Source organism: Anguilla rostrata, chromosome 3 (assembly GCF_018555375.3).
Source record: "Anguilla rostrata isolate EN2019 chromosome 3, ASM1855537v3, whole genome shotgun sequence".
Lineage (NCBI taxonomy): Eukaryota > Metazoa > Chordata > Actinopteri > Anguilliformes > Anguillidae > Anguilla > Anguilla rostrata.
The window spans coordinates 62,538,057-62,562,085 of record NC_057935.1 but is presented as its reverse complement, the minus strand read 5'-3'; the positions used below and the strand labels follow the sequence as shown (position 1 = coordinate 62,562,085).

The 24,029-nt window shown below is 50.2% G+C and overlaps 1 protein-coding gene across 1 annotated transcript in view; it reads left to right on the top strand.

Moving 5' to 3' along the window:
• The first annotated feature begins 655 nt into the window (after positions 1-655).
• Positions 656-24,029, top strand: part of atp11c (ATPase phospholipid transporting 11C) — a 55,276-nt gene continuing 31,902 nt past the window's right edge. Inside the window, 2 exon segments of the mRNA XM_064329191.1 lie at positions 656-1,187; positions 21,491-21,610. Coding sequence (XP_064185261.1) covers positions 1,161-1,187; positions 21,491-21,610 — 147 coding nt within the window. The 5' untranslated portion in view covers positions 656-1,160.

Below are 24,029 nucleotides of genomic sequence, written 5' to 3'. Positions count from 1 at the left end.
TCTCTGCTGGGAATTGAGACAGTAAGCCCTGGTAAAATGATGTCCCCTTCAACTCAGAATCAAATCCTGGACATGTCAGCTGTGCTGATGGGTGAGAATCCCACAGGACAGTGGGCCTACTTAGATAACCCCAGCAGTACTGCCCAAAGATGTGGGGCTGCAGTGGGCAGGATGTCCCCAACGTATTTGCTCATTATTGACTGCTCTGGCCAAAGAGGCAACTGTGATTTATCTTTGTGGGATGTGGTCATGGTGTTCTCCTTTAGTGAAACAGGTGACACAGCTGTTGCAGAAGGAATGGTGGGCTGGCCCCAGGCAGTTCCCAGGATTATCTTGCTTGTGAGTCCTCCTGAGTTGACAAGAGATACAGCAAGCAATTAGTCAAGCCAACAACTGTGAAATGGTATTGGATATTATAATAGAAGAAACTGGAATTGTTGGAATAAAATGGCTTTTTTGTTCACCCATTACTTTCGTTATTTGTTCATGTGTTTAAAACATAACCCTGGCTCAGGCTTTATTTACCGACTTGTGCGGTGGCACAAAGTACGAAGGCGTACTATTTTATATTAAAACTTCATTACCCATAAAGCAATGAGGGCGTTACCGCACCTTCAAGAGGCGGAGCTTGTGAATCTAACAGCGTTTGGATAGAATGAAATTGTTTGACAGGGAGAGAGGGGTGGAGGGGGCGGTGGAGGGAAGCGACTGATTCCAGCAAGAATCTAAATTTAAGTTACTTGTTAGGCTGTCGTAATTGTTGTGTGGTCTGTAGTGTAGTAAAGAGACGTGTGTGCGACGAACCGTCTCGGCAAGCGCAGCAACAGGGCACAGAGCAGGATGCGACGGGCTGTAAGAGACCAGTGAACAGAGGGAAGCAATGCTGGCAATGTACACCGCAACGCGGAAAATATTAAAGAGAATACTAGCGGCTAGGGGAGTCTGAATCTTCGCTAAACAAAAAAATGTACATAATGTAGCAGCGTTCCAGTATTCGTTCAATTCAGCTATCGGTATAGAAGAGTATATATGGCGAGTTTACTCGCAAGTTAAATGCAAAGTTGCAGTCACAATCTCCCTTTCCGACTGAAACAAAAGGAACAGCAGTTCGCCTGCTAGCGTCTTCATACCAAAGAAGACCGAAGAAGCAAAACTGCGATATGATACGAAGGAGACTTAACCGTTTGGTATGTATGCGTCCACATGTCACTGTCCTTATTTCAGTAATGCTAATGTTATGGTTTCAAATTTCGGGAGCTTGAAAAATATTTCTACACTCAGCTGTGTAGCGTAGTAGTTCACTGGCAGCAGTGTAATTTGCAGAAGGTACTAATAGCTAGCTAAATGGCTACACAACTAGCCAGCTACCTAGATGTCAAGGTATGGCACTGTTGCTTTGATTTATATTTGGTACAATAGTCATAAAGTAACATTAAGTTGTGTCTTATTTGCAAGCTATATTTTATATTTATATACTGTTGTATATAACATTGTAGATGCTTCAGTAACTATCGTGACTTTTATATTTTTAGTAGCCAGCCAAGGTTGTTAGGTATATATCGGTAAGCTAGCTAACTGTCTGCACACAGCTAAGCGGACCACAAAATCGTCTGCTTGCCAGCTAGGTGGTTTTTGCTGAACTTCCTGGTACTGTATTGTGAAAGCGCACGCGTTGTCAGTTTGACACACTGGGCCTCATGGTTGTTATTGATTTATAAATTTCGTAAGTTTTCGTGAGACTTTCTATTAAGCCGTGACTAGACTAGTGACAAAGTTATTTGCTGGGGTGTTCACTGGTATCTGAAATTGGGAATAGCGCTTAAGTCGTCCCTGCTTTTCAATCGAATTGGACCAGAATGTCTTTTCTCTTGAGCTCAATATTTAATTTGCTAATGCATCTCATTAGTTGTTGCCGTTGTCAGTAACGACGCTGTCATTTCGACTTATCATGAAGGATGTCTCATTCATTTGAGGTAAACGCTGCAAATGCAGGACATCTTCATTCACGCCCGACTACTATGCCGCGACCGGAGTGCGCGACGTAGCAAGGAGGGTCCTGTCCATTTGGTGCGCTGGAGGTCTATCTTGCCTCCTGGGGCCTTTCAGAATGATGGAAGGGTGTAGCAAGCTTCTCATGCATATTTATACGCTTTATTCCGTCACCACTGCCAGATAGGGGGAATACATTTCGCAGTGAACATAGCGTAAATCCAAGGCACGCGGCGACGCCGGGGCCAGAATGCCGCTCGCTGAACATGGTCTCGGCGGTTGTTACAACAATAATACCTTGTTTTTAATTCACAAGTAGCCCTTGTGTCAGGCGTCATTTTTGTTCATTGTGCAGTTATCTCAGGTTCTGAATACACCCCCGCCGTGACCGCTGCACTAGAACGTTTACTACTGGCGAATCTTACAGACATTTGCCGAAGGGAAATTATTCTTGGAGGGCTGTGTGTGGTTTGTGCTGTTTTAGCAGCATTATTTGCTCATAGTTAGCCTAATTGTCTTTTTCAATTGCCATTTTTATAAGTGGTACATCACATATCACGTCTTTAGTAAGATTATTGTCCCCTTTAGTCAAGAAATATTAAACTGGCAGGTACCTGAGGAAGTGCCACAGGTGCAAATATCTATAACTAACTCATTGTTCCAGTTAAGGAGGGGAAGTTGTTTTGAACATCACCTTAAATGCTCATCGCGTACAGCAACCGAGTGCCTAGTCTAGGCTGGCAACGACACCGCAGAGGCAACGCTCCTGTCAGAAGACGATGTGTTTTCAGACCCTGATGGAGCCTTGTTACTCCGCTTCAGGTGAGCAATGCTGCCTGGGAGGTCACGCGGCTTTGCTGGGGTAGCGGTAATGACGTGGCTGCCTTTGATGTCTGCTCGACCCCCTGCAGGTAGGGGTGTGTGCTGTGGTGCTGTGGGGCCAGCTGGAAATGTGAGGGTTGTTTCTTTCAGGAAACCCCATTAAAAAAAACAAGCGGAACAGCACAGAAACAATAGGACATTCCACTTCCGCAGTCTGTCTAGCATAGCCTGTGACGTCATGTGCTGTAGTTGAATGGACATCTGTCATGATGGTTATTTACTGATATTTTAGGGTACTATTTCAGTATGTTTTCGTACCCTGTCCGGTTGTACCGGAACAACCACAGGCCACTCGTCCTCTTCTTGCGATCATTCTTTCTCCCTTTTCCCCTGCCCTTATCCCTGAGGAAAAATTATTACCCCAGCTTTTGAAAAATGTATTAAAATTAATTTGGAGCTGTTAGAAAATGCACTGTTTTCCTACTTCTTATCTTTGAAAATTGCTTTCGTTGTACCTCTCACCATTTTTAGGAAAAAAAAAAGTGATTTTTTTTTGGCTCTCTTTCAGAACCAGTATATCTGTATGCCAGGCTTTGTACGAAGAAGATGTAAAAATGCTAGAATGTGTGCTCCAAAAAAGAAAGGAAAAGACAGAATTCATGGTAGTGGTACGATGTTCCCCTCACTGAGCAGCATGGTGATGTGGCTGTTTGACGTTTGCCCCCGAGGAGATCGGAAGCCAGACCTCGTGGAATTAACTGCACGCGTGTGTTTGCTAACCATGGAAAAAGACCCCGCTTTTGTGTTTGATGTGTATGAAAGGCTCTCTCTCCCTCTCTCTCTCTCTCTCTCCCACTCTCTCTCCTGCTCCGTCTCTCTCACGCTCTCTCTCTCTCTCTCCTCTTCCCTCTCTTTCGCTCTCTGCTCTTCCCTCTCTCAGTCCTTTGAGTTGCTAGGCTGGGGCGGTATCAGGTTATTTTTAGTCGGATCCTTGCTCCTTGAAGTGGTTTCCCATCCGCTCAGAATGCGGCACCGCTCCTCCTCCTCCTCCTCCTCCTGCTCTCCCGCGTCCGTCGCCCCTCTTCATCCAGGTGGGCACGCCTCCCGTGCCGGGGTTTCTATCCCTGACCCGCCTGCCAGTGGTCCTTGCCCCCCCCAGCCGCTAATGAGCATGCCTGATGGAGTGGCGGTACAAGCTTGCACATCAAGCGCACTCCTGTGCGTCCGTTGGGGTGCGTGCTTAGCCCCGCAACCCCCCCTCTCCCCCCCGCCCACTACACCGCACGCGCCGTGGCTCCCTGCAGCCTCAAACCCATAACGTGCCGTGTGAGAGCCTTACTGCAGCGTGCCATCGTTTTACAATGACTCATTATCTAGTTCTATTTCTGCTTCTGATGTGGCCGGAGCTGCTGCGTTTCAGTTCCTCGCCTAATCGGCGATTTGTGTATTTTTTGTGTTGTCACGACGACTCTCTCACAGACGCTCGCTTTGAAGCGCGAACTGCAGCGCTGTGGCCAGGACAGCTTCCTTAATTCAGGTTTAGTTTTTTTTTTTTTGGTGCTGACCTGTGTTGGCGCAGCCTGCTAGCCTTGCCGAGGCTGGCCTACTTATCACGAGAGATGTGGGTGGAGCTGTCGTGCTGTGCCGCTACGTCCCCTCCATCTGTACTGGCACTGGAGCCTAAACAGAAGTCGGCAGAAGGGAGGAAGGCTCGTACCAGCATCACTTATCACAGCGAACGACTGGCGCTAGAAGGGAGTCATAAGGAATCTTTCTCTGTGTGTTTTTCTCTTCCTCTCCCTTGGAAAAACATTATCCTTGGACTGCAGTTTGAGCCCAGGCTGTCGGCTCAGTCTGGGTTAGTACCAGCAGTTTGTTGTGATGGCTTAGTCTACAGCTCTGGTTGTGGGCAATGCAATCAAAAAGCTCAAATTCTCTATAGGGTCAGATGGCTTATTCCTCTGCCCTGTGCTAGCCCAGATTTCTGATTCCCAGTTTTGGCCGTGTGGAGATTGCAGACCAGATTCTGCGCTCTTGTATGGCCACAGGGTGTCTGTAATGGAATACCAGTGCCCATGGAACGGACCATTAAATAACTGCTCTCCCTCGCTGCTGTGGGTTCCCCTGTGTTCTGCCTCAGTCTGCTCAATATGCATTCGCTAAAGCAGGCCTCTGTGGCGCCTCATCAAACAGGAAGCCGCAGGGCGCATGGTGGTCAGCTTTTGTTTTCACCTTAAAACACGCAATCAGTTTAGACCCAAAAAATCAGGCGAGTTGAGTTAACTGCAGTCAGTTTAGACCCGAGAAACCAAGAGAGTTGGTCAGCTGCTTTAACTGTCCAAATAAGCGGTGAGAAATGAGGAAATCCTGCACCCCCTGTGGCCCCCAGCAGAGTTTGGGCGGGCGTTTGAAGGCGGGGTGCAGGGGGAGGCCGCCGCCCCCCTCTCTGGGCCGGCCTCCGGCGTGCGGTTCCTAATTTACTCGGTTGGTTTCACAGTTTGATCAGGAGAAGCCGGTATCGATCACAGCCCCGGCTACATTCGGCCGCCGTTTGTCTTGTCCCCGAGCTGGCAGGCGGACAGAAGTGCTTACTCCGGATTCTCTGGCTCGCTGTTCCCCCGTAACCTCCCCCCTCCACCCCCCCGGTGATGGAGTCCATGCCACCGGAGCCTGTCTGCCCCCGGTGCAGGGGTAATAAATATATTGGAGAGGGGTGAATAAAGAGGCGGAGCCACAGAAGGTGAAGATCGAACGGCTGACCTGTAATGGTACTGAAACGGAAGCGGGTGAAGCTGGTAAAATTCAAAATAAAACTATGTGTGACATTGCGGCAAGCCATGTGTTTGTGGTCGCTCATCCTGTAGCACGTCTGTGCTGCGGGCCTCTTTTGCACACACACACACACACACACACACACACACACACTTGCCAAAATGTAGACACAAATATCTTTACTTCGAATTTCACCAATACACGTGGCGGTTCCCTCCTCCCCCAGACGCTCGGACAGGGATGAAGAGTTCCGCAGACGTGGGGCTTAATCAAGCTCGCCGGCACAAAATGTGCGATTTGTGATGGTGCGGCTTGTCCACACACAGCCCGCACGCGCTAAACGCCCGTTAAGTGACGGACTGCCCCGGCCCGTCATCAGTAGGTCGTCTCCAGGAGGTTCTCGCTTTATCGCGCGCCGTCGCTTATCCCGAATCTCATAATCGGTCGCGGCGAGCTCCGAGGCGGAGGAATCCGCGTGTCCGCGGAAACGCAGAACGGCGGCGATGAGGAGGGCGACGAGACGGACTAAAGGGGAGACGGGCGGGAGAGTTCTCCGTTTGTCCTCCTAAATTATTCACCTCCCTTCGTTTATTTAAAAATTCCTCCTCGGCTCCCCCCGCCTGGACCTCCTCGCCAGGACTGGGGCACTTAAAATGCCTCTTCCTCCTCATCCTCCTCATCCTCTATACAGTATTTATAGAGCCTGATCCTGAGATTCCCCACGCCGCGCCCCACCCCCCGCCGCTCACCGAGAGCACTCTCAGCGGGAGGTGAAGCGTGCGGGGAAAAGTGCTGTGTGTGTGTGCGTGCGTGCGTGCGTGCGTGCGTGCGTGCGTGCGTGCGTGCGTGCGTGCGTGCGATGTATCGTCATCCCCGTTAATAGAGTCATGATTTCTACCTGACACCGGTCTGCATGGGAGGAGAGATCAGTCCTCTCTCAAGCTCACACAAACCTCCTTCAGCTCTCATGTGCACATATACTGTACATGCACCCACACACACACATTCGCCACACATACACACACACATTCACTACACACACACATACACACACATTCACCACACACACATTCACCACACACACACATACACACACATTAGCCACACATACACACACACATTCACCGCACACACACATACACACACATTCGCCACACATTCACCACACACACACCCAAACGGCACATACAGAACGCACGCAGTTTCAAACGCACCCTCGAACACACATACGAACATGTACGCTGCCCACATGGCACAAGCACCCACGCGCACGTATGCTGTACATCCCTCCACTCTTGTGCTTACATGGACACACACGCGCACATATGCTGGTGGAACCCAGCCCAGTCTAGTTTTTTCTTTTCATGGCATCTCTCTCTCTGTAGCAGTGAGTTTTGCTTTTGCGTGTTAACGTGCTGGTAACAGCCACTGACAGCGGGGATGCGGTGCTCCACACTGTTGGGCTGTTGGGAATTGCATGCAGTGCAGTGACAGAGGGCAAATGCGTAAGTAGCATAACCGAAAGAGAATCCACTGGGCGTGTCCAGTACTTGAGTACCAGATGTAAATGGCTCAGTGTGCGCAAACCACACACTCAGAAATGGAGGATCAACCTTACAAATTTAATCTTTAATTAAAGTTTACTTTATAAGTAAAAGGAACATGTTTTGCTTTCAATTTCTAGTGTCATGTAGAGGCTTCAACAGGACAGGTAAAGCTTTTGTTTAGACAAAAAAAGCACAAAATGACAGCCATGCGCTATATAGATATTTGCCCCATGAAAGCAAAAGGCAGTACTCTTGCATGTGGCTTTGGGATGTCAGAAAAGCAATGAAATTGGTTCACTTTTTGCTGCAGTCAGCAAACTACTGTTAGCAATCTCTAGCTAGGTCCCCAGTAGGCAGGTTCGCTGTTAACTAAGTATGAGATTAAAATATTCACTTCTACGTATGGATGTTTCATTTACCTTAAGTAGCTTAAGGTGCTTAAAGTGCTTTCTGATTAACAAAAAAATAATAAAAACATGCATTAGATGCGAGTCAATGTAGGTCTCTGCATTAATTATTTTCTCTCAAAGAGTTTTGTTTATTTAAGGTCATTGGGTAGAAGGGTTGAATGTTTTGACACAAACATTTGAATATCAAATGAACAGAATAAGAATTTGGTCGAAAAAATTTCCCTGGATATTTTTGGGTCGGTGCGATGCCAGAAAGTGCACATGACTGTGGCAGAGTGGACGGAGTCTAACGCTAAGAGGCTCTGGTAATATTTGGAAAACCAGCCCTAAAGTATTTATTTTAACACCTAAATGCTTAGATTTCAGCTTCCATAATTCACAGTTTAAAAGTCGGGGCTCGAGTTGGATTGAAACCCGTCTGTCCACCCCTCGCTGAAAAGCCTCTCAAGTGCAAGTCTTTCAAACTTTCTTTGCCTGGAAAGTGAGTATAATTATGAGTTTAATGGCACGGCACATTTCCTGTGCAAGGTCACCACTTCCCTTCCCTTCCCTTGATTTGTGCTTGGTGAAGACTTGAAGGGAAACTTTAAAAATCCTCCATGAATTCAGAAGGTCTGTAGGATCGACGAGCGACCTTCCTCGCACGCTTGGGTTTGAAGAGGCACAGATTTTGTACCCAGTGACCACATGCAAAACTCAGCTGAGCTGCTTGATCCACCTTTTTGCCTAGGACAGGGGTGGACGACAGGGGCCGATCCGTTTCAGGATTTTGTGCCAACTTCTGCTCTTAATTATTTAATTAGCTCAAGCGTATCGTGATCTGACATTCGTATAAGCGCCAGCAGCAGACTGCAAATGTGCCCTAAATATTTTACTCTGCCGAAGTACAGGAGTGAACCAGCGCAGTTAATAGAGCTGTCAGGAAACTAAAACTCAGGTAATTAGTTGGAACGAAAACCTGCACGCGGACCGGCCCTCCGGGACCGGAGTTGTGCACCTCTGGCCTAGGGGCAGTAAACATTGCTGGCTGAGCTCTAGGGTGAAGCCCGTGTTCAGTTACTGCTGGCATTGCTGTGTCTGCCAAGGGAACTCATCTGTGTACCTGGTAAGGGCACCTCTGATTCAGCGTCAAAAGTGTCTACAATTAGAAATGATGATTTTAGCCCTGTGCCATCAAATGTAACTCATTTGATTAAATTAGCGAGCCTATCAGATGTTCTGATGTAGGTCTTCTTGCAGTACACACTTACATGGTTACAGGGTGTGCATGAATCATGAGTTCTGGCATATTTTAAGTATTTTATCTTTATTTTAATGATATGTATTCAACCTGTTTTTGTGGAGACAGACAGACACGCAGGCCTATATTGAGAACCAGCCCATGATGATCAGTGGTGCCAGCGCCAGTGTGGCTCACCACTCCAGCCCGGTCTCCTAACGCCAGTCGCACATGACTGTGACTAAATGCCATGCCTGGATTCAGCAGGGCGAGGAAGCAGGCACATTGATTCTTATTAGCATAGCTGCTGGATAGACATTATTTTTTCCCCTTTTTCCTTTCTGAAAAAAAACCCCAACTTTTAAAAATTAATTAATAACAATTACAGTCAGCGTGGCTTCATAATGGAAGATAATGACATATCCGGATGCAAATTTTCGAGCGCTGAGATGCAAACATCTCCTGCCGTTTCAGAGAGCTGTGGTGGAAACAGGAAGGCCCCTGTGCAGCCAGGTGAACTGGGTCAGTCATCGATGCACCTACAAAGGAGTGCAACACCTGGACATAGACTGCCTTCTCCCTCAGCCCCTCTACATCACTAACACTGGAGCGAAACAGTCTAATCTTATCCCCTATCGAGCATAGGTAGTGGAACTAGGTCCACTCCTGTACTGACTATTCTTTAATTGGTCACTTCGGTAATTGTGCTAATGGCCTGCTGATTGTCCCTTTTGCCTGCCCAGATGTTCATTACTGTGTATGGACAGCTGGGTGAGTGCTATAACGACCTGCCCAGGTGCGCGTATATAGCTGTGTGAGCGTGTGTGCCATGCGCGTTCCTCATCTACTGCATTCCATTTACATTTTCAGATTTCCTTCGGCCGAGGAAGATTGTTTCAAACGTTTCTGCGTTTCTGTTGACAAAAACTACCTATGCGGCATGCAAGCTACCACGGTAGCCATGCAAATTGACTGACTTGCTCCACTTCAGATACCATCTAGCTTGCGTTTTTTACGGGATCTATGTAAGGGTGGTACTTTGTTTACATATTAGAAAGCATTTGTTCTTATTATAAGGTAGGAGGTGAGACTTGCATCATCATTATGGAAAAGTTACTTGCAAAACAAAGAGTAAAGCGGTTCAGTGGAGATCTGACAGTTTTGCCAGTTTTACCAGTTCTGCTACCGCTAATCCCTTCTCCCGCTTAATCTTACTTCAGGCAGTCATCACTTTCTCTCGTCGCATATAAAATACAGGGAAAAAATCGCGGGGCAGCTGTCAATGGATATTACCAAGCTGTTCAGTCTCTCTTTCTCAAGCATGCGCCTTTTGGTAGCTTTTGCATTGCCTCATAAGTTCTTATTTGCAAGCGTGTCCTATTCAGAAAGTGAGCACCAAACCAACCGATAGAAATATATTTTTGTTGTTGCCGTTTCACAATAGCGCGCGGTCACTATTTTTAACACTGTCTAATGTCATTTTAAAAAAGACCAAATTCATAAATGGGGTGTTTCGTCACATTACAGTTTGACCGGTTAGTTTCCGAAGAGCAAGGTAATTTGCTTCCCTTCCGTGCGCCGGGGGAGCTGGTGTAAATGTAGGCCAGCCCTAGCGCACTGTGAGTCGGCTGCGGCCGCGTAGAAAGCGATGAAAGAACGAGCCTCCCCCCGCCATGCAAACAGCAGCACTCCAGCGCAAGACTTCAGTTCAAGATGCTGCTGTTGCTATTTATACCGTCTCTGCTATTTATACAGTGTCTGCTGTTCAGCCATTCGGTGTCTGCGAGGGATGAAGCGATACCGAAAAAGGCTGTTTGGAGCCGGAATGGGGCCATTGTAGTGCTAAAGCTCCAGCTTGGTGGACTAATACATTTTAGGCATATCCTTATCTCTGATGCCCCATTAAAGCCCGTTTTAGCCGTAGCGCGGATATTTCAGAGGCCGTCGTGAGCGACTTGTGTGTCGGCAAGCAGGGCTGTCGTGCGGAGGGATGGGGAGAGAGAGCATTGCTGCGACGCGTCGTGAGGAGCGCGTGGGGCGATGTGTTGCGGGCGCCGTGGAGACGCTGCTGCTCCTGCTGCTGCTGCTTTGTAAACGCATGGTGCTCGCGTCGCTGCGGCATGAGGTCAGAGCCCAGAGAGTTCCAGCGTCGCATTTATCCGTCGGTTAGAATATATAGACTTTTTAATTAAAGACCAAGGGCTGAAAGTGTAAGATATACTATCATAAGGGTTGCACTCTACTGGCATCCATGTCATCAGTTAATCCTTTATCAGTGGTAGTAATTGTTTTCTTCTTTTTCATAGAACTTTTTGTTTACATTCCCACAGTCCCAGTAGGCCAAAGATCTATGGACAGAGTTGCAGCTTTGCTGTGACCCTGAGCCTGACAAACAGCCAGCAGAACCTGTGTAAGCAGGTAAATGTTTAAAGTAGAAATAAGGCAGAATGCCAGGGCACTAGGGCCATGTGTTTACAGAGGACTGTCAAGCAGGGGTGCACATGTCCCAGCAGGCTGGTGTGTGTGCGTCTGTGTGTGCTGGTTTCTGTTCCTGTTCTGGCTTTATTTGTTGTACGTCAGTGCCGGTTTACCCCTCCACCAGACGACCGTGAAACACATCCAACAAGGATAAATGTGACCGCATGCTGCCGGCACAGCTGACCTCATCACAAAAGTAGGATCAAATGTTTGCGCTGCGAAACGGTCATGTGGACGTGAAGACTCGAGGTGCATTGGCCAGCATTGTGCACACGCAGTGCACAGGCGAGCTGTCTGTGATCGCACATCTAGCAACGGGCAGTAGTTTTCAGTTTTCCTCGATGTGCAATGATAGCACATCTGCTCAGATTCAGTTCCAAAAAAAAAAAAAAAAACGCCAAAGGTTCGATGAGAAAATGAAACACATGAAAGGGTGCCTGCTTGGCTGATCTGAGTTTTAATGACCCATTGCCTTTTACTTCTCGTGCTGGCATGACCACCTACACACTCTCCCAAGGGGTCGTCGCAAAGTCCAATTAAATTCATGTTAAATTATAATTATAAAGGGCTATAATAGCTCCAGTTGGGGATCTTTGACGATCCTTCATTTATCTGAATACTGGTTGTACTGCACGACATGGAGTCCATTTACCCTTGTGCTGTAATGGGTACTGTTACACACTGAACATGCGTGTAGAGCACATGCAGTCCCTGTCTGAGTGAGGGGTTAGTGACTCCCCCCCTCTGGGTTTGGAGTCCCCTGCTCTCATGCGGACCCCGAACTGCAGGCAGTGTACTGCTTGCGCCGGTCCCTCGCCAGCGTCTGGCCCCTCCCTTGACCAATCGCCATGGAGACGGCGGGGCCTTAGCCGCGCGGAGGCAGATAATTCATCACGGCTGGCTGCGTGGCGCGCCAGATCGCGAAAGCGGGTTCCGTCTGTGATCTCTCGTGGTATTTTCAGGTTCCTTTTATCTAATGCAGCGGCGATCGATGGCGACCGGCTCGTTTTACGGTGTTTTAAAGCGAAAGAGCTAACGGAAGACGAGATGACGGGGGGCGTGATGCGCGCGCTCCGCTTGGATCCGCGTTTAAACCGGCGCCGAAGTTGGCAGGGCCTTCAAGATGGCTGCTTCCCTGTGAAGCCGAACCGAGAGTAAAACGCCGTGTGTTGATTTCTTTTCTCTTCGTTTAGCTGCTCGGGTGCGTTTAGCGGCTAACGGGAGGCTAATCCCGTTTCCCCGTTTCCGTCGCACACGTTCCCGGCTGCGTTTCCCTTCCTTTCGGGTCAGAGGCTTGCTGCAGAGAGGCCCCTTTAACGCCGCACTGGCTTTCCCGCCGTGGCCAGAACACAGCCCCAGAGCCTGCAGGCAGAACACAGCCCCAGAGCCTGCAGGCAGAACGCAGCCCCAGAGCCTGCAGGCAGAACACAGCCCCAGAGCCTGCAGGCAGAACACAGCCCCAGAGCCTGCAGGCAGAACACAGCCCCAGAGCCTGCAGGCAGAACACAGCCCCAGAGCCTGCAGGCAGAACACAGCCCCAGAGCCTGCAGGCAGAACACAGCCCCAGAGCCTGCAGGCAGAACACAGCCCCAGAGCCTGCAGCCAGAACACAGCCCCAGAGCCTGCAGGCAGAACACAGCCCCAGAGCCTGCAGGCAGAACACAGCCCCAGAGCCTGCAGGCAGAACACAGCCCGAGCCTGCAGGCAGAACACAGCCCCGAGCCTGCAGGCAGAACACAGCCCCAGAGCCTGCAGGCAGAACACAGCCCCAGAGCCTGCAGGCAGAACACAGCCCCAGAGCCTGCAGGCAGACCGCACACAGCCCGAGCCTGCAGGCAGAACACAGGCCCGCAGAGCCTGCATGCAGAACACGCCCGGGCCTGCATCAACCGCCACCAGTCCCTGCAGTTAACATCCCAGAGCTGCGGCAGAACGCCGGCCCAGCCTGCAGCTACCACCTCTCAGAGCCTGCAGGCAGAACACGCCCGGTCTGCAGGCCAGACACGCCCCAGAGCCTGCAGCAGAACCGCCCCAGCCTGCAGCAGAACACAGCCCCAGACCTGAACACGCAGCACGCCCAGAGCCTGCAGCAGATCAGCCAGAGTTCTGCAGGCAGACTGAAGCCGGCACGGAGCCTGCAGGTCAGAACAGCCGAACCTGCAGCAAACTACAGCCCTCGGCTGCAGCAGAACCAGACCTGAACCTGCAGCAAACACAGCCCCAGAGCCTGCAGGCAGGACACAGCCCCAGAGCCTGCAGGCAGAACACAGCCCCAGAGCCTGCAGGCAGAACACAGCCCCAGAGCCTGCAGGCAGAACACAGCCCCAGAGCCTGCAGGCAGAACACAGCCCCGGAGCCTGCAGGCAGAACACAGCCCCAGAGCCTGCAGGCAGAACACAGCCCCAGAGCCTGCAGGCAGAACACAGCCCCAGAGCCTGCAGGCAGAACACAGCCCCAGAGCCTGCAGGCAGAACACAGCCCCAGAGCCTGCAGGCAGAACACAGCCCCGGACCCTGCAGGCAGAACACAGCCCCGGAGCCTGCAGGCAGAACACAGCCCCAGAGCCTGCAGGCAGAACACAGCCCCAGAGCCTGCAGGCAGAACACAGCCCCAGAGCCTGCAGGCAAATGGCCGCGGCGTCTATGCAAACACGCCCGGCTGGCCTGCTCCACCTGCACCTCTCCCCTGCTTTACATTCCGCGTGGGCTTGGAACGCCCGGCGCCCTGCCCTCTCCTCCTCTCTGTGGGGCTCTGTCACGACTCGTCACGACTCGTCACGACCCGTCACGCCCCATCGCGCCCCGTCGCGCCCCGTCGCGCCACACGCAGTTTGTAAACCCTGCCTTCCCACAGTTCTCTCTGCTTCAGAGAGGTTCTGTTAGGGAGACTGAACTCTCGGTGTCACGGAGCTGAGTACCTAAAGCAAACCAAATCTACCTTCGGGTACAAATGCAGTAACCTGAACCTGAACCTGAACCTAATGGGTCTGTAGGAGCTGCTGCACAGGTCCTGTACACATTCACCCCCGAACGTAAAGCGGTTCAGCTGAGATCAGACAGTCGATTTGCCTTTGGGATGAGACTGTACCCTTCTGTACGTTGCAGACTACCCCCCTCCAGTGTCTTTCCTTCTGTAGCTAGCGTATATCTCTCCTCGCGTGAATGAGCGACTGGCGTAGCGGTTTAGGGGGAGACCGTGTCTTTCCTTCTGTAGCTAGCCTATATCTCTCCTCAGGTGAAGGAGTGACTGGCGTAAAGGTTTAGGGGGAGACCGTGTCTTTCCCCCTGCGCTGAAGGGCCCGTTCTTGGCGATGGCGTTCTCCGGGAGGTCGTTTCGGGATGCGTGCCGGGCGGCGTCTGCTTGTCCTCAGGATCGTGCGCTTTGCATTGCAAACGCTGGGCGCGGGCCAGCAGAGCTGGTTTCCCAGAAAGGGGGCCGGTCAGCCCTGAGGGGGGGGGGGGGCTGACAGAGCGAGACCAGTTCTGCCGCACTCACTGCATATCCTGATTTAACACCGAGGAGTTCCTGGGAATTCCCGCCAAAACTATTTCCTGTTTCCCGAGAAATATAGTAAAAAGAAAACGGGCTGGGGGAATTTCTTTTTCTCTCATTGGCTTACTCCACTGCTCTTGTTTTGAAGAATGCACGCGGTGTATTTCCATTGAAACCTCTGCAGCAGCTGTTTGACGTGCTTGTCATGATCCAGGCCACGTCCGTCGAGGCAGAGAGAGAGTTTTCTGTCTGCGGACAATTCAATACGAAGATCAGAAATGGCTGGAATGTAGAGTCCATTGATGCACTCTGCTCTTTGAAGGTGCCCTTCCAAAGGAAAATAGCAGTCATGAGACTCTTTATAGGCCTATGTCTATTTTGTTTTATTTAGCATATGGGCTAATGTCTATTTTGTTTTAATTAGGAAGATATCTGTTTGATTTGATTGCCCAGTGCCTGCTTTATTATAAATGGCCAAAGTCTATTTTGTAGTTATTATAGGCCATTTTGTTAGTCTTTTTTTTCCACAGGCCTATCTCAAATGTTTTATATGTTCCAGCTTTTAGGTCTCAGTCTACAAATTTGATTTTGGAAGCAAACCGTATCAATTGTTTTCTTCAACCCACTGCATTGTCTATGGTTTAGCACCTGTTTTTAGTGCTGAAATGTGAAGTGAAGAAGCATTCTGTGACGTGAACATTTTTGTGGTTTACTTCATTACTATATTTTAAATTGTGTGGATTAGCCTCTCACCACCGAGCAACTCCGAACACAAAGACCAGGTCTTCCGTCTCGGCTTACTATAACGACTTTGAAAAATGTCGGATTACTTGGTTTAAGGAATTTAGTACAGCGAAGAGTGGTTAAACAGCAATTCCACAAGGCTGCTCTCGCAGCAGACAACACAGGCAATGAACTTCGACTAGCAAAGCTCAAGCTGCATCCGAAGTTCCTATTATGTGCATTCTAATATTAATTTTAATAACAAATGTATTTTTACCTTAATAATGATACCAAATATTCTAAATCTGTCTGGTTAGGAACCCGTAGGTTTATACATATTTTTCCTCGTGTTTAGTCCTGCTTATTGGAAAATGAGCAACATTTATATTTTTCTTATGATGTGTTCCTCATGAACAAGCCCGAGTTCCTGGGATTCTTGGTTCAATTTGCGTCTGTTCCCAGGAAAGAAAATGTTTTATTTTCGGGGAAAAATATTGATCCTTAATGAAGAGCCAATGGGAGGCTTTGTGCATTGCATGGGGTTTGTTTGGGTGTGACCAGGAAGTGGAGAATGTAAAATTCCCCTCCCTCCATCTGGTGAGTTGTACCCGTTCCACGGCGAGTGGCACTGGAATCCGGTTGGCTCTGGCCTTGGCGGGTCACATATTTGCGTGCGGCGGAAAGGTGTCTGCGCCCTGCCGTTGCCATGGCGCCCGTGCGTTTGGTTCTCGCGGTGAGCTCTTTGCGTGTGCTGGGGGAGGCCGCCGCTCGCTTTTGAATGCTCAGGTCGCTCGGCGCCCCGCATGCTTGCTGCACACGGGGGGAGGTGAACGCCGTGCTGGGGGGCATGCTCAGGCAGAGGTGCTATGTGAGGCATGCCGCTTGCGTCACAGATGGATGAGACTGCCCTCCACACCACCGTCAGCGATAATGATGTCATTGTTCGACTGCTTTGGCGGTTTAATGCGAGGTTGTTTATTGGCTGGCGCTGTTGATTTACCTGTTTGCTGTACTGTTTATGGACTGCCATCACTGAAAGCAGTCGCTCGCCCGCTCACTCACTCACTCACTCACTCTCCCTTCCCACTCACCCCCCCCGCCCACTCACCCTCACTCACCCTCTCACTCACCCCCCCCACTCACCATCACTCACCCTCCCCAGTAACCCTCTCACTCCCCATTGTCCTACTCCCCCCCCACCCCTCACACACTCCCCCTCCCTACTCATCCTCTCACCCCCACACTCACCCACCCACTCACTCACCCTCCCCCTCACCATGGGCTGTTCTTACAGTTAACCAGGCTGCATTCTTTCCTGGTTACTATCCCAGCAGTGAAGTAGCCCTCAGCATGGTGAATGATTCTGGCGTCCTTTTGCCCAGCTAAAAAAGGTGTTGCGTTTGGACAGCCAGTATTGCAACGCTTGGATGGTGTCACTTTGTTCTGCTGTCAAATTCCTGTACACACACGCACACACACACACACACACACATCCCCCGTAGCTGTGGTGTCCTTACAAGGCATCAGAATAGAGGACTACACTGCGGTTGGCGGTGGTCAGACACTAAGATACGATCTGATCTCGCAGGTTTAGGGTAGCGCTGTGTGATACTGCAGATGCCGCAAGCCTCCGGTGTTTTCATTCTCTGCTATCGCTCTCTGCCCAAGTGCTGTTTTTACAGTGTAAACATAATTACCCTTAAAGCCTTGATCTAATGTTGCAGCAGCTTATTTCCATCGCTTGCAGTCTTTTATATACCCTTTTATTTCTCAGCTGTTGCCTCTCGGGTCGGTCTGTTCTTCTCTGTTTGTATTATCGATCCCGAACCACAACCAGCTGTTGGCAGTGTCAAGCGCTAATTTATGCCAGACCATTAACAGACTATTATTTTTTTTGCGCTTTTGTTTTCACGGGTCCTGGCCTTCGGGTGTTGGGTAGGAGCCCTTTGACCTTCGACCTCGACGCAGCAATGGCGCCCTACGCCAGCAGCTCCTTGAACTGGCCTCGTGCAAAGAAAGAGTTTTACGGTCGCACAAGAGCGGAATTGTGGGCCTTGCGGTCTCACCCTCATTATATTTAAGACTGAATTCCCTTAAAAAAATAAAATAAAAATCAATGGCCGTTCAACGCCTCACTTCTTATCATTCGCACCCCTGGGCCTTCTCATTGGACACTGGACGCTGGATAAGAGCGTCTGCTAAATGCCTGTAATGTAATGTAATGGACGTTTTCCGCTTTTAAATATGCAGCGACTTCTTTCCTCTTCCTGGTTGACGGGGATGATTTATATTCTGCTAAGTGTCTGCCGCTCAGCTGAAAGCGATTGCAAAATGCCACTGCTGGAAGGTCCAACCTGTTGCCCCTCGGAAACTGAGGATTTATTCTGTCTGTGTTTACCTGTGTGGGGAGGGCTCTAACCTTGGGGCAGCGCTGTTGCGGTGTTGCTCTCACGGTTAATGACTCCCGGAGTAGGAGAGAGGGCGTCGGGCGTGCGAGACGCGGGGGCGGGGCGGTCAAACGTCCCTCCCAAGGCCGCCGCTAATGCTAGGCTAGTCTGTGTTTGCGTACCCCGAACTAGCAGAGGGAGACTGGGGGAGAAGGTGCTTCTGAATTTATGCAGCTTTGGGGCTGCGTAACACCCCTATGGGTGCACTGTAACTGTATGTTTGGTGTAATGCCCCTATGGGTGCACTGTAACTGTATGTTTGGTGTAATGCTCCCATGGGTGTACTGTAACTGTATGTTTGGTGTAATGCTCCCATGGGTGCACTGTAACTGTATGTTTGGTGTAATGCTCCCATGGGTGCACTGTAACTGTATGTTTGGTGTAATGCTCCCATGGGTGTACTGTAACTGTATGTTTGGTGTAATGCTCCCATGGGTGCACTGTAACTGTATGTTTGGTGTAATGCTCCCATGGGTGCACTGTAACTGTATGTTTGGTGTAATGCTCCCATGGGTGCACTGTAACTGTATGTTTGGTGTAATGCTCCCATGGGTGTACTGTAACTGTATGCTTTGGTGTAAACTTAGGAGAACTCGGAGGGATTTTTAGTTTGTCCTTTAGTTTGATCTGGTCTAACACTGATAGGGCACTGCCATCGGTTCTGCGTCAGAGATATGGTGAGGGAGATAACGCTTTGTGTGATTAATCACATGGAGTGATGTCTTCCCAGCATGCATCAGGCGTACTTTGTTCTGGTCCTGAGTTCTCAGTAGAGCTCAGGGCTCACTCTGAAACTTAACCCCCCAGTTGACGTTAAGTAAGATACACAGTCATATTTTCCCTCTCCCTGTCTTTCTCTTTCTCTTTTTCTCACTTCCTTCTTTATCTCAACCTTCTCCTCACCTCCTTTGCCTTTGACCAGCATCACATATCCCACATATATAGACCCGACCCTTCCTCCTCCTCCTCCTCCTCCTCCTTCTCCTTCTCATCTTCTCTGCAAAAAGAAGCAGCTTACCATGATGCTTTGCAGGATGTCTTAAGTGTTTTAAATGAAAACAGAATGAATGAGTCACAGTGAAGCGATGAAACCGTAAGGAAGCACTCGGAGATAAAGACAAACGGAGGTACTAATGCTTCCCCAGACCAGGGGTGCTGGCAGGGCTGCAATGCCGCCAGCAGGAACCCTCCGATAAAAAAGGGGGGGGGGGCACGGTTTCCATTCCAGATTTACTGTGCTCTCCACACCCCCATTGATTGAATGTACACAAAATCTCCCCACTGAGCTATCAGCTTATTACTCTACCTGAAGGTATTTTGTCAGTTCAGCTTGCCAAAAAATAAGAAAACTGACTTAATGTATGCATTACTGTAGAGAGGAAATACTTTAAAGAAAGTGAGCCAGTTAAGTGTGATCTGAAAGAATTCAGAGCTGGGTTTAAGACCAACATCTTTACGTGCTCTAATGTCATGGTTTTTTTTCTTCTAGCTGCCCTTACACATGACATTTGTGTAGTTTCAATTTTACGGTCACGATTAACAAACGTGTAATGAAGGGAAGAGGCCCAGCTGCTACGTATTCCAGCTCCACCTGTTCAGCACTACGTTTCCCAGGCTCCTCCAGGTGTACCGCCAGCTGCTCCTGGAGCCCCTCAGCCCCTCACAGACGTGACCTCCTGTGCTGTGCATTAGACCCAGGGATCCCTCTTAGGGCTGTCTGAATTATTCACGGCTGCTGTAATGGCCCTCGGGCTTGTACTTTGCCCTAAAATACTGCTCCTGTCAGCGGGGGGGAGAGGGGAGAGGGGCGAGGGGCGAGGGGGGTTGGGTAGCACTCAGAATATAAAGTGGCACTAAAAGCATGGTGAGGGGTGACAGTGTCTCTTCACTGAGCAAGGAACGTGCGCTGACAAAGGTTGAGGGCAGGAGTGGCTCTGCACTGATTTGCGTTTTATTGCATTGTGGGGATTAGTGTTTTAATGTAGTGCAGGGTTTGGCTTTTGAATGCATTGTGGGGATTGGTGTTTGAATGCATTGTGGGGATTGGTGTTTTCATGCATTGCGGGTGGGTAAATGGTGCGTGGTGGGCAGTGTCCTCTGCACCCCAGCATGCGACGACCCGGTTAAATCTTGTGAGGTCACTGAGGAGGTTGCGTGGCGTGCGGTGGTTTGGTTCGGGAGGAGAGTCCCTCCCGTCCCCGTCCCCCCCCCCCCGGTACATGTTGGGCTGACTGATTACAGGGGCAGGCTCTCTGTAGAGCGGTGCCTCATGGGAAATTAACCCACAGTTCAACTGGCCCCTGCCTCTCTAGCGAAGAGAAATGTTCCAGGGGCCGCCGCCCTTGTGTTCGCCGGAGGAGTCGCTGGTTATCTGCTCTCGTAGCCTCGTGTGCCGGGCGTGTACCTCTCCCCCGTGAGCCTGGCCAAAGCAGCGCGTCTCAGAGATAAACCCACCCGCTCTCCAGACATAAACCAAGTTTTCCTAATCATTCCCGTAAATGTGGGTCTCCGGTGAAGATGGCGGTTCGAACTGGCAAAATCGAGGGAAGCCTTCCGACGCGGCGGAGAGGGAGTCCATCTGGTGTGCGAGCGATGACTGAGGGGCTGGTGGAGGCCTTTCGAATTAAGTGCCTAGTAACCACTTAAAACCCGCACACCCTGTGACCTTTGCTTCCCCGAGGGCAGGACTGAATGCCGCTGGCCCACCAGCAGCAGACGACTTTGGCCCGTAAACGTCCCAGCGAGACGGCGGAAAGCATTCCTGTAGTTGGAGTTTACAGCCTGTTAATCATCAATGTCTCTGAGCAGCGGGCGCGGCCTCTCGGAGGTGGACTTCTGCCAGCGTACGCCCCCGCGAGCTCAAAGCCCTTTCCCTCCGCAGAGCGGCCTCCATGGGCTCACGCCTCATATTGGGCAGTGATGTCGGAATGCTTAATCCCAAAGTAATTACAAAAACAAAAAAAAATCATGATTCTGTTGAGATTTACTGGCATGAAGTTGACGGGGCTGGACAATGCATGATTGTGAGGCTTCTGTCACTTAAAAAAGAGAATCTTTAAAAAGCCATGCAGCGAATTAAATTCGGTAAACTATTGATGACGCCTATGGACAGTGCAGTGTGCCTGCTGTGTGTTCATATGTCCTGTAGCACCTTGTCGTTGTGGTGTCTGATTATCCAGCATTAAAATGTGCCAAACTCGGCTGCTTCAGGAGAAACTCGGCCAGGACTCTGCAGTGTGTGTCCAGTGAGGGAATCCTTATGGCTCAGGACTGCATAGTGTGGCAGATGACCGTTCTCTCAACGATATTGGGTTCTCAGCATTTCCCAGCGTGGGGCGGTCAAAGGTGTGGACCGTACTGTATATGAACATGGACCAGTGTGCTGTTAACATGCTGTGCGTGTGAGAGAGTGTGTATGTGCGTGTGTGTGTGTGTGTGCGTGTGTGTGTGTGTACGTTCCTGTGCGTGCGTGCGTGTGTATATGTGTGTGTGTCACACTTTATTCCTTCCTAATCCAAACAGGAGAGTGTAGGTAGGCTTCTGACCCTGACGTTGATGTTTTGTTTTGTTTTTTTGGGGGTTTTTTTGCAGCTTGGCCGGGACGAGAGACGGGTGGACAGCAGGACCGTCTACGTGGGACACCGGCCCTGTCCCTCCACGGAGGTCTTCATCCCGCCAAAATTTTGCGACAACAGGATTGTGTCTTCCAAGGTAGGCTGACGCCCCGTGGCCTCGGGCCCCCGCCCCCTGCCCCCCTGCCCCGCCCCCTGCCCCGCCCGGCATGGCGGCCCGGGCCCCGCCCCCTGCCCCGCCTCACGTTCCCTCCCCTCCGGTGAGGTCGGCTCGCTGACGGACGGTCTCACGCGGCTCAGAGAGAGCGCGCTTTCGTATCCGCGCTCAGTCGCGTGCATCAGAGACCACGCGGGAGACGCAGCCCGTCTGAGCGCGGTGATGAAAGAGCCGATGGCGTAAGCCTGGTCCCGGGGGGGGAAGTGGTCAGGCGAGCAACCGCTTCCGCACTTTTACCCAGCTGTCCCCGGGAATCGTTACGCCACCTCAGAATAGAATGTTAAAGGTTACCGACCCTTGAGACCATGCAAACGACTTCCCCATTTAAAAAAAAATATATGACATTTTATTACTATGACATTTTAGTCATTACAACGTCTCACGTGACATAGGGCAAAAGCATAAAAAAAGCTTAGGGTGATGCAATCTCTTTCCATAAATATTCATTATTCTTATTCTGTGGCATGGTGATACAGGAACCTTACAAGAATCATAACCAAGTGAAATAGTTTGAATGGAAAATTTTTGTGACTTTTTAAAAGGGTCAAAAATAACGTGTTGTAATGAACCCCATTCATTTTAAATTGTTCAGCCAGGGGTGAACAATATCTGGCCAAAAATGCAGAAGTGTGTGTGTGAACATTTCTTCTCGTGATGGAAGTTCTCCGTAGTGATTCACATGGTTACATGCAGTCTTTTGCAGTCTGCAGCTATTTTAGTTTGGTCAAAGGGCAAAATAGTTTGCCGACCATGAATGTGAATTTCTCGCTGATTGTTGGTACATCAATGTGCTGTATTGTCAATTTGTCTGTTTTAAGTTTGATCAGTGGTTTGCTATACTGCTTGGTTTTGACCTATTGGTCAAAGCTACCAACTGTGTGTGGGCACATACTGTTCTCTCACTCTCTCACACACACACACGCGTACACCTACACACACACACACGTCAGATGTGTTTTTGATTTGCGATGCGACAGAAAGTGCAGGACCCAGATGTTTGGTTGTTGTGAAGAGGGAGTTGGTCGGCCGCAGGGAATGCGTACGTAATTTTAATTAACGATTTTAATTTTAAACTGGGAATCCAAACACCTGCCACTCCAGGTGGAGGAGGCAAACCGTTGCCATTAGAAGGATTCCTACAGTCCCAGGCCTTTTAAGGACTGGAAAGTCTAGCCCCTCCTCTGGCTGCACCCAGCCCCGCCCCCCCATGTTCCTCCTGCTTCCTGTATGGCCATCTTCTCTGAAGGTCAGGGAATGCGTGGCCGTTCGGCACTCAGACCTGAGAGATCTTTCCGACTCTCTTCACTCTCTTCCTGCCGTCTCTCTTTCCTCTCACTTCTCCGTACTCTCTTTGTTTACTTTCTCACCCCTCCTCCTCTTCCTCCTTTCCCCCTCAGACCCCCCCCGCCCCCCCGTGCCCATCTTCCCCGCTACAGAAGGCAATTATCTGTCAGTCAGGAGTGCCGTTTCCGTGCGAGCGGAATTTACAGGAGCCGGTATTAGCATCCCTGTGGGATGTGAGATTCAATCTGTTCTGGAGCCCCGGTCGGCTTCCCTAAATCTGTGCCCGTGACAGTGGGAGGGGGTGCTGTGGTGGAGGGGGGAGGGGGGAGGGGGGCGGGGGATTTATGGTGCTGCCAAGGGTCCCGCAGTGGATCGTCCAATCAGCTCCTTTCTGGCGTGACAGTGTAAACAGGCTTTAATTACCCTCTCTGCAGCGTTTACACTTCTCCCCGCATCAGCTCTCCATCATTCTGCTTCTTCCCTCTCTTCCTCTCCTCTCACCCCCTCTCTTTCTCTCTCCCTGTCTCTTTGTTTATCCCTCTTCCTCTGCACACCCCCCCCTCTCTCTCTCTATGCACTTTCTCAGTCTCTCCTGTTTTCTCCTCCTCCCTCCTTCTACCTTTCTCTCCCTTTATCCTTCTCTTCCTCTGTTAAAACCTTTCCCATCACTTTCTCTCTCTCTCCCTCTCTCTCTCTCCTCCTGGTCCTCTTACTCTTGTAAGGGACACCAGAAGCAGGTCTTACAGACCAATGTTGCTGAAGTGTTATCCGCACCTTTAACCTCATGATAGCGTGTTACGTGCAGGCCACTGTCATTCACCGCCTGGCCGTTGGTCAGTCCCCTTGTTTTCACTGGGTTTTCATAAAGCTCTGGTTCTGTCCATTGGAGTATCAGCCATCACAGCCTCCTAAAGAGCGAAGCTTCTGTCGGTGACTCTGAGGTAACGGGCCCTTCCATTCAGGGCCAGCAGAATTAGCGATAAGTGGCTAATCCGAATCGGTGGAGTACCTGCAGGCCCCTGAAAGAAACGGGGCCCGGCCTCTGAGGCAGATCAGA